This window comes from Charadrius vociferus, unplaced genomic scaffold (assembly GCF_000708025.1).
Source record: "Charadrius vociferus isolate BGI_N301 unplaced genomic scaffold, ASM70802v2 scaffold118, whole genome shotgun sequence".
Classification (NCBI taxonomy): Eukaryota; Metazoa; Chordata; class Aves; order Charadriiformes; family Charadriidae; genus Charadrius; species Charadrius vociferus.
The window spans coordinates 705,160-716,314 of NW_009649846.1; the positions used below are offsets into that span (position 1 = coordinate 705,160).

An 11,155-nucleotide genomic window follows, 5' to 3' on the forward strand; every position below is an offset into this window, starting at 1 on the left:
GGGGGTGGGGGGGTCCGTGAGGGATTAAGGGCTTCAGTTCTGAAAACCCGCAATAAAGTTCAAGTACAACTTTTTAAAAACAAGCATTTTTAACACAGAATTCTAGAGAAAGTGCCTTTTTTACCTGCCAAAGTCTATACCTTGCCTCAAAAGCACATTGTGTTTGGCCCATTGTGTCTTACAGGACACTCTAGTTTTACGTGGGTGCGTTAGTAAGAATTAAACTTGGTAAGATGTTGCGATGATGTGTTGTGCTGGTAGTGTGCTATGCCGGAGATCCGTCCACGTGTTTGTGACCATTGGCATGTTAAGACAGAAAAACCACTTTGACAAAGTAATTTTTGCTGAAGCCAACAGGAAAACCCTTGGTGCTGAGGAGATTCTTAGTGGTTTTCAGGATCAGACCCACAGACAGATTTATAGACAGATTTTATAAAAACACCTTTTTTCCAGAAATAAATTCCAATTGCTGTGATTAAGATGTGTTTCCCCCGCTGTCTTCTCTGAAGTCTCCTCAAACCATGGCATCACATTCACTGCCCTAACAGAAACACCGTAATGAATGCTGTTTAGTACAAGTAGTTGTCTGTATGAGACTGTCGACCAGTTTGGAAGACAATTACCCAGCTGCTTTGAAGAGGGTTATTTTATGAACTGAGCACCCTTTCTGGGAAGCGCTAGGCACACACAGCTCTCCTCTTGTCATTACAGGTCAATCACCAGTTCCCTTCGAGCCAGGCCCGAAGATAAAAACCAGGTTACCTTGGTCAACACTTGATAAGCCTCATTAGTCTTATCAAACATTCCGGTTTTCATATTTCATTCGAGTAGATGCATTTACATCAAACATTTGTAGAGGCTTTTATTGTTATATCTTTTTTTGCTGTATCTTTTTTTTGCATACATCCAGTAGTTACAGCTAGCCAAAGCCAGCTGGCAACCTCAGCTCATGGTCCTTTGATTTAGGTAATTTTTCTGTGTAAGCCTTCGTGATGATCCTGAAGTGTGACTAGATCAAAGTTCAAGTTAACATGTATATGTACAGTCTTGGCAGTCACTCTAAATTTATTTCAGTCTAACTCAAATCAAAATCTGGCTCATGGTTTCCAAATAGCAGAATGCCTTGTTGTTTCTTTTGGAAAAGTTCTGACTTACTTGTAAGGACATGGGAAGAGGTCTGACAGTTCTAGGTGGGTCAAAATACAGAAAGTACATATTTGACTGCAAATTTAGAGGGTTCTTTTTCTTAAGGTATTGTACTGTTTACAACTCCAGGAAGCACAATGGTCTTTTCATAATGCAAAAGTAATCAGAGCTATTTGAAAAAGTTAATCCAATGTAAATAACAGGAGAGCGGACCTTAGCATGCTGACAGAACTGAACAGCCACTGATTTCTATGTACAGCTTATAGAATCAGAAGGTGTCTTGGAAGTGATCGCTGTAACCTGAGGTGTTGTGATGTGACTGCTGATGTTATGGCTGATATCACTGTCAGGTTTTGTAGGCTGGGTAATGGTGGCAAGGGGTTTGGTGGTATAAGTGGGCTGAGTAGTAGGTAGTGGTGGACTAAGGGTTGTTGGTGAATCAAGTGGTTGTTGCAGGGGTACCTGAAAAATCTGTAAGTCAAAGAGACATCACACAGAAAAAAAATTGTAAACAAAAGTAACAGGACACACCACAAAAATTATAGTTTTCATAAAATTATGACTTTGTAATAAAATCATGCAAGTGATTCCTGTAAATTGGTCTAGTCATTATTTTTCTTGTTTCACAGATATAAACTAAGTTGTTTTCTTGCATGAGATATTACATTTGTCATGCCCAAACAGAATGACAAGGCAACAGTCACAGTACTCTCTGACATAGTTATTCAGTCTTGGATACCAACTCTTCGTTTGTGTATTTCCTGTGGAAAGACCTAACTTGTAGCTTCTAGGACTGAAGGCCAAGAGTGTAAGGAAGTGATAAAAAACCCAAAGTTTTTTGCCAGAAAAAAACACAAAATTCTGGTCAATGCTGTAAGTTGTATGTCTTTGGATAAGACTAGCAAATTTCATAGAGTTATTGCTACCTTACACTGTTATAAATGAGATAAAATTCTGAAACATAGAGAACACTTTACCATGAAACAGCTAAGCTTTCAGATAAGAACATATTTTATTTTTGTAAAAACTTCCCCAACAAATCTCCAAGAATAATTCCTCTATCATTAATTTATTTTTTAACATAATATTAATTTTACCAAGGTTGCATATGTATCAAGACTGTCAGATAAAGAGAAATCTGTGATCAGTCTTAGTCCTAATGGAATCATAATAGGAATAGAAAAAGGGTTGGGAATGGCTAAAACTTACGTTACGTTTCTTAGTAAAAATGTTTAGGAAAGCATTTCAGCGCATGAAGTTAAGTGGGTACTTAACATTTTCTTAACCTGGCAACTATGCTTTGCAAATGTCTGGAGACTAATATTTTCTGATACTCATATTGACAAGAAGAAAGTGAATTAACATCACCTTTTTTGTGTGTTCATTTATGAGAACATCTAAACAATTTCCCTTTGAATGTATATCAAACTGTGGGTTGAAAATAACTTCCAATATCTTCCCACATGGTGAAAGGTCAGCTAGAGTAATGCTATGTTAAAGGCGCAGCTTACATCATTTACTCATTAGTAGACTTTCTTGCCAAGATTAAAGCAGAGAGTGGAATGCCGTTCTGCAGGTCTGGTTGACACCTAATCTCTTTAACTTTTATTCTAATTTTACAAAGCATTGTCCTCTCTCTCCTCACTTAAAGAAAGTGTTTAGGAACTGTTCGGAATAAAAATACCAAGACCTAAACTCCAACATTGATAAAAGAACAGACATATTATATATAAAAAAATATTTAAATACTTAATATAGAAATAAAATGTTATTGAGAAAAGGCAGTTATTTTTCTAAGAAGGAATTGATATGAAACACGAGCATGTTATTTAACTAAAATTTCTGTATATGTAGGAATTTTAGGAAAAAAAAATTAAAGCTGTTTGCCTCTGCATTAGTTATATAACCATATAGTACCTGTTTTGTACAGTATCTTTTTGTATGTAGAATAGTTTTATTTTGCACCATTCAAATGTCTGGTAATACTTGTGTTTTGTTGATATTGACAAAAACTAAAATGAAGAAAAAAGAATTTGATCTTAGTTCCACATTAACATTGACACTCAATTTCTCCTTTTTCTGGTGTAACACCTAATATTCTTCTACAGAGTGCTTTTCCTCCAAGTGTGGTTTAAAGTGTCAGAAGGTATATTTTGATTTTAAGAATAATGCCTTTCCTAAGAATAAGTAACACTTCTTTCAATATAGATGTGAACAGCAAAAAGAACGAAGGAAAAATAGGTAAATAAGAAAATGTAAGACTTCAGGGAGGAACTGGCCGAAACCACACTGCTGTTAAAACTACTGAAATCACTCTGGATGATCACCTTAATCAGCATTACTGTGTTTGGGTTTGGGCTCTCCAGTACCAAAAAGAAAACGGCATATAGGAGGCTGTCCAGCAGAGGCCAGCAAGGTGGTCAGGGGTCTGCAGCATACGACATCCAAGGAGAAGCCGAGGGAACCTGGAGAAGAGAAGGCCAAGGGAGATCTTCTTGTAGTCTTCAACTTCCTGATGGGAGGATGTAGAGAAGACAGAGCCTGACTTTTCTTGGAGGCATGCAGCAAAAGGACAAAGGATAACAATCACAATTTACCTCAAGAGAATTTCTGACTAGATATAAGGATTATTTTTTTTTTCACCATGAGGGTACTGAAACACTGGAACAGGGACCCAGAACATAGTGGAATCTCTAACCTTGGAGATATTTAAGCTTCACTGGACATGGCCCTGAACAACCTGTCATAGCTGACCCTGCTTTGAGCAGGCGGTTGGGCTAGATGGCCTCCAGAGACCCCTTCCAACGTAAATTATTCTGTAATTCTACAAATATTTTTTGATAAACCCTAAGAAACGCTTTGAAAGGAACATTCATTAAGGTGGAACAGTTGGAGAACTACATTCACATGCTTGCCTTATAACAATTAGGAAAATAATTTCCTTTATGGACCATATGCAAAATGAATAAAATTCAGAGCGTATTTTAATACTTGTAGTAGTGGTAGTATTAATACCGGAGACTACAGAGACTCACAGTGTGATTACTGGAAATGTAATGATTTAGCTGGGTTCTTATGAATTATATAAACCCCACAAATACTACATAGGGCATTTCAGGGTAGGCACATTCTTTAAAGGGAACCTGTCATGATTTAAATACATACAATGTAGAGATACTGTATTTGATACTTGAAAACAAGACTACTGCAAAAATGGACAGGAATGAAAGAACTAGCTTTTCTTCGCTGCTTCTCTCAGATATGACCACTTATCTGTGCATCACAGATTGTACAGTTGTATGATATACTACCTCACATCCAGTCTTTCACTGATGAGGTAAAATATGCTCTTACAGAAAACCACTTTCTCAGTTCCCTGTCCTAATAATAACATGTTGATGCAGCCCAAGTCTGCAACACTGCAAATCCAATTGGATGAACTCCTTGCGTGTCAGGCTGCACTGTCTTCAGATTATACGGGTCCATCTAAAGAAACAATTTCTTCTGCCTGCAAACCACATTTTGTTTGTGGTGGACCATCACAATGCTGCCTTAGATTGTCTTACCTACAACTGTTTCATCAAGGTGTGAAGGAAAAGTGATAATGCCAGTAAGGTGCAAAAACAACCTTTGAAAGATTGTTCCAACTCTTCTGCTAGGTTGGGAGTGGAGACAGGGGTCTCATCTGCCTGTAAAATACTATCCTACCCTTAAGCCTCTTTTTAGCAGGACCTGCTTAGTCTCTTCTCAGCCCCACACATGTAGGGTGGACTGATCGTGGATTCCGGCTGTGGTGAGTTTAGTCTTGATCATTTATGATGATATCCCATCGCAGACATGCCAGTAATCTGAAATGAATACTGCAGAAACAATGCAGTCTTAGGTAAGAAAGATCTCAGAATGCCAAGGTTTGCAATTAAATATACACTCATTGTATTTTTCCTCTTATATCAAGGCTGAGTGCGGTGTCATAGGGTATTTTGATAAAAAAATGGGATCAATGTAATAAATGGGCTACTTCATTAGCAATTTTTTTTTAAAGACTAAAATTCCTAATCTGGTTATATTAAAAGTAGGGTGTGAGCACAGCTAAAATGTGGTTCCCCAAGAAGAACCCAATCCTGACAAAATGGATCTCCATCAGAGATGCTCTTGTCACCCCAACCCCTTCCCCAGCATGCCTCTGCCTTTGCACTGGAACTGAGAGCCCTCCCCTTGACAGGAGTCTGATTCAGAGAGCTGAGTCAATAAAACACCGTTCTTACTTAAGAAAAATAAAAAGAAAACAACCCTGAAAATCCCAAGATGTTTTCTGGTGGCTCAGCCAGCTGCATGGGCTCCCGGCAGGATTAAATGAATGCCAGAGAAGTGGCAGGAACACGCAGCTAGAGGTGGAAGGCTCAACATAGTGGTTCACCCTAGAAGAGGACAGCCAGTCAGTCCCCAGGAGTGTATGACTCTCAGCATCTCATACCAGAGCAGGGCAGGGATCCCATGCTGAGGGTGTGAACTGGACGGTGGACACAACACACTCTGGATTATCAGATCCCAGAATAATCATTCTGTGTGCTTTGCCCAGTCTGACAGACATGCAGCCAAGTGCACCCACGTGATCCACACCAAACTCATATTGCCAGGAGTTTCTCCCTGGAAAATAAAGTCTTCCCAAACTTTGGGAATATTCATGGAGCTATAATTCCTAAATAACGCAGAAAGCTTTCAGATAGGGTTGTACCGCAGTCTGTATAGAGGAAACTCTAGGCAATTTGCTGGGTCTTTTCAAATATTATTTTCATAGTCATCAGGGTGATCAACTGAAAAAAAAATATCAAAACTATTCTGTTTAGTGCAAAGAGCAGAAGATGCCCGTTGAAGAGGTCTTATTGTAGGCTGCAGCTATACAATCGGAGGTGTAAAATGCTATTCCATGAAACCACTGGGAGAATATGATTCTCTTAAGGGAAGGAAATCTGTCCGAGGATTTAAGAGCAATTTCCTTAATTTCAGGGATGAGTGTTTGGAAAAAAAATAATCATGCTATTAACACATGCTAATTAGATTCAAGTTTTGATGGTCCTTGGGCTTTATTATGTCTGCCTTTTGGAGACACAGCTCATGGTTTGAAGCTGTAATCTCCAGTTTTCCCATGAGCTCTTTCAATGTCATCTACATTGGTGTCAGTGGTGGAAGACTAAAGACTTGAGGGAGCTGTGTTTGGACTGGCGGCAAAGCCAGTGTCCTTTGAGATTTTACTAGTTTACTTCAGCCTCGGGGGTGCTATGTTTGCAGCAAAGCCCCATTTTTATTTTTTTTTTTGGCCTGGGTACAGTTCCAAGCAGGGGGTCACATCACAGATGAACAGGGAGGGTGGTGTGTGAGAGCAGAGGTAGTGATGCATAAAGACTCATGTAACTTCACATTAATCAGCCCCCTAATGCCACTCTGTCTTACCGTTTATGTTGGCTCTAGGGATTTTCAACAGGAATCAAGTACCTAAATTCCATTCTTGATCTTTTATCTTAAATAAAACTCTTTGCATATTGAAATTTACACCCTTCCTCGTTCAGTTGCTTTTGCTTAATTAATACCTTTTTTGAGATTTTGATGTAGAAACACATTCTACTTCATATTTCCTTCTTGATATAGACAGCAGACCCACCGCTGCACCCCAGGGTATGTTAGTGCAGCTATAAGGTGTGTTTTTGCATTGAGTAGCTTACTGGGGTGTTTCTCAGGTTAATTTGTTATGGCTAATCTTAGAGAATATTAGAATATTTTAATTTGAAAATTCTGATTTCTTTCATCTTCAAATCCTTTTCTTCTACAGGTACAGAATGGGAAGGAATCTCTTGGCTATCAGGGCTAATGCCCTGCTGCCAGGTAGTTATTTTCTTGTTTCTGCCACTCCTATGGAAAATTTGTTCCAGGCGCTGATGGTCCTAATAGAGACAGCTGTATTGCAAATATTAGTATGGAACTGGCTTCTCATTTTCAGCCTAAACCTAATAATATTTCATATATACATGTTTGTTCTTGTGCTAAGATGACCTTTTATTTAAAGAGATTTCTTTCTTCTTCTAGGGTTTGCGCTCAGTGGTCCCTTCCCATCTCAGTGTCCTTTGCTAGACTAACAAGCCAGGCTCCCGCAGTCTCCTGTAGATCTTTCTGCATCTTTCAGCATACTTTTTCTTGAACAGGAGTAACCAGTACATACACCATATTTCAGAAGAAGTCTCCCCAGGACTTCGTGTAGTCTAACCTCTGTCTTGATTCCGGCTGATGCATCCTAGGATTACACTTGCCCTTTGTGCAGCTATTAGGCCTTTTCAACTCATGGCCATCCTGGGAACAACATGCATTTCTTTGCCTTAGTTCCTAATAATTTCCAAATTATGAGTTTACACTACAAATCTTTGTTACTAGTTTTGTGGTAAGTGACAGTGTGTTCTGTAGTGATAAATTTAATCTCAGTCCTATCATTCAAGTTCCCAAGGCTGCACAGTTCTTCCAAATAGTTTTCAAACATTCTTAACTGGCTTCTAACTAGGAAAAATAAGAAGAAAGTAATGAAGCAGCAGAAAAAACCCTACCTTACATATTGTTTTATTGTTCCAGTTGTTTATCCTAAATTTGCTCTTCAGTTTGACCTTTGCTTCCTTTATTTTTCTAAGAGCAAAGTGGTTATGTTGGAGAGGAGTCTAGGATGATGAAAAATTAGAAAAGTTAAAATGTGCAATTCTTGAATTAAAAAACAAATAAGATTTTATGTCATAATAAAATGGGAGCTTTTATTAAAGAAATTCTATTTGAAAAATTCTTACATTGGTGTTTTCCCAGAAAAAGCTTAATCAAAGAAAAATCACTCTGTTATCATAAAAATGTATTACATTAAAACAAATTTCTTTAGAAATAGTAATTCCTGCATGTAGCATGGATAAAGAAATGTGAAAAAAAACCCAACTCTGTGGAGGAAATCATAATCTGACCATGAAGGACCTCTAGTGGCATAAATGCTTCCAATTAAAAACCCCCTAAAATTATGCTTGTTCATCATTTTACAAGGAATCACTTCTGCAATTTCGTATTTTAAGTTAAATTTGTGCAATATTTTTGGTCTTTCCTTTTGTTGATAATGTAAATGCAGAAAATATCATTTTGTTATAGTAATAGGCAATAAAGGGTCTAGGCATACAATGGCATTGCAATTTAAGTTCCCTGAAACTTAAAGCAGATGATGTCACCTTAAAAATTATGTTATGTCTTTTTTATTGTTACCTACTCAAGCTTATGATTTTCTTAGCAGGAGGAACAGCCTGATGGGACACACTGAAATAAAACTGTTTAACAAAAAGGTGTTGAATGCAGATGAAGATAGGAGAGCTATGTCTGTGTCTCATTTGTTATGGCTGTGCTAATTCTTTTATTTGTTCTCATCTCAAAAGTAATTTTTTTTTTAAAAAAAGCAGCAAAAGAAGCTGTGCCACTACTTTTGAGTTATCCTTCCACCATTCTAGAAGATAACCAACGATAAGAAATATGTAGATTCTTAGTTCCTTTCAATCACGCTTCCAAGTAGTTTGAAATTTAGATACATATTTTGAATAGAAAGAATTCATTTTTAAAGAATTCTACAAATGTATTGCTAATAGTTCTTTGTCAACAGTTTTTCTAAGTCAAAGAAGAGGTAGATGCTTGTTACGCATCCAAATATACCCTGCATGCAGATGAGCTGTAGCTGCTCCCTGGGCTCTCACTCACCCTACACAAGACACAGTAACCAGTGACATTAGTTACTTTTGTAGAGCACTGGGAACAGAGCTTTCCTGTCTGAAGAGGACACCCACCCGTAGATGCTCAAACTCCCCAGTTTACACTGGTGAAACAACACAGGGAAGGGATCACACCAGTTCTGCGCCCAATGGAGGGTGTCTCTGGAGCCAGGCAGCCTCGCTGGCAGCTGCCACGCTTCGCTGTGACACCAGGCAAACTCAGGGGCTGACAAAAATACAGAAACACACAGCCACGGTCACTCCTGAAGTGAACCCTGAGTCGTGGTAAAAGCAGGAGCCAGGAGCAGGGGTAGCTGAACACAAAGTCGTGTTTAGACGTCTCAGATATCTCTGTATTCATGGCCATGTTGTCCACAAGCCATAAAAATCTCCTGAGATAGCAAAGTTTATCATACTCTGAAATGAACTTAGTCCCCAAAGTCTAACAAAGGGCGCTTTTAAAAATTGTTGTTACGGTTGGGTTTTTTGGTTTTGTTTTGTGTTTGGCTTTGTTTTTTTTTAACCTTCAATTTATTTGTGTTTGTGTGTGTGTGTGTGTGTGTGTTAAATAAATTAGACTAAAAAGAGCTCCCTGCCTGTTTAAACTCTTATAACTTTGTTTCTTTTTTTGGCAGTATGCAGATACCCCTCCGGGACTGCAATCCTTCTGCAGCTGAGCAGCTCTGGTGTAAAGCAGTGGCTGTAGCAAGGAATTCCAAGAGCTGAGCCGAAATGGAGACAAAAAACACCACAGACATGACTCTCCATCTTTGGAGAACTGGCAGCAGATTGCAGGTATAGGATAAATAAAATTACACGTGAAGATAGTAGTACCACAGTTGTGGAACTCAGATACGATGAAATGTGTAGGATTTGATAGTTCTGCTTCTTTTCTTTTTAATCTTGTTTTTTATTTTAAGTTATGGAAATTCGTGACCAACATGACCTGACTCGTAACTATCACAACACTGAAACTAATCTTGACAGATTTTCTTGTGGGAGTCATAGCAGGATTTTTATTGGAATAGGAATTCAAATTAAAAAAATCCATATTCTATTCTGTTATACAAGTGAAGGAAAATACATAAAATCACAATGCAATATAGAAATGACTATGTATATATATGAATATGGAAGTATATTTATGAATGCTCTTTAAGACATGTATAATTATACAGCTTTTCTCTTGTATTGACCGACAGCTTTAATATTACACGATCACAGGGTCAAGGAGGGGATTTGAGGACCAATCCTGTCCCAGGTCGCCAATACCTTAGCTGTTCGGGCCTGGCCCTTGGGAAGCAGGAGACCAAAATCCACCCTTCTGCTGAAAAGGACCAGGTGGGCACATGAAGTTATACAGATGACCTAAAAATGGCAGAATAGTGCCTCGTTTACTCTCCTACATAAAATCCTGCGACGATGAATTTGGGTAATTGCAAAGGGAGGTAAACACAGCCTGAATGAGAGAACTGTGATAGGGAAAAACATGTCTGCAAAAAGCATTGTGGTGTCGGGGGGAGAAAGATCAAATCATGGTGCTCTGAGGGGAGCGGGTGAGGGTAGAGAGGAGCAGTGTCTTGTGGCAGAAAGGACGCAGGCACAGCCAGGACAGCGACAGACATTAAGACCAAGCAGCGCAGGAGGTTGCTCTTACTGGAGGCACCTCTGGGGTTTGATTCCATCACCTGTGACGCATAAGGGGATTCAGTAAGTGACAGTCATTAAAAAAAACCGGCAGGGTATGCAAAATGCCACCAGGTTCTCCAGGTGAGTTTGGCTGAGATGTGGGTGAAGACAAACAGGATGAGGTAAGTCCTTAGGCATGGGAGTCATCAGCAGCAAGGTGGGAGTTGAAGCCTTATAGAGGAGCTCAAGGCTGGGCACAAAGCTGGGAGAAGTTAAAATTTAAAAGTTTGGGGTAATTTTGACTCACGTGAGTGGAAAAAAGGTGAGAGCTGAACTGCCTGCACACAGGGCCAGCCGCAGCCAGGCCTCCGCACGTCCTGGGGGTCGAAGTGGCCTTGCCAGGACCCACACCGGGCCACCAGGCTGGGGCTGCTGCCGGAGGCCCCGCAGGCTGCTCGAGCTGGAGAGGGGGAAAGTGGACTTCTCACCGGCGCTGCTGCTCCGCTCTGACCCGCACCCAGCGGGAGGGAGGAGACCTGAGGGGCGGCGCTGGGGAAGCAACACAAGGAGCATCCCGCGGCGGGCAGCGGAGCTCCGTCTCCCCCCGGCCC

The 11,155-nt window shown here is 39.7% G+C and overlaps 1 protein-coding gene across 1 annotated transcript in view; it reads left to right on the forward strand.

The window, feature by feature from the left end:
• Positions 1-10,700: 10,700 nt before the first annotated feature.
• Positions 10,701-11,155, forward strand: part of SLC35F2 (solute carrier family 35, member F2) — a 20,903-nt gene continuing 20,448 nt past the window's right edge. Inside the window, exon 1 of the mRNA XM_009890926.1 lies at positions 10,701-10,726. Within this exon, the coding sequence (XP_009889228.1) occupies positions 10,701-10,726 (26 nt within the window). The remainder of the gene's footprint in view (positions 10,727-11,155) is intronic.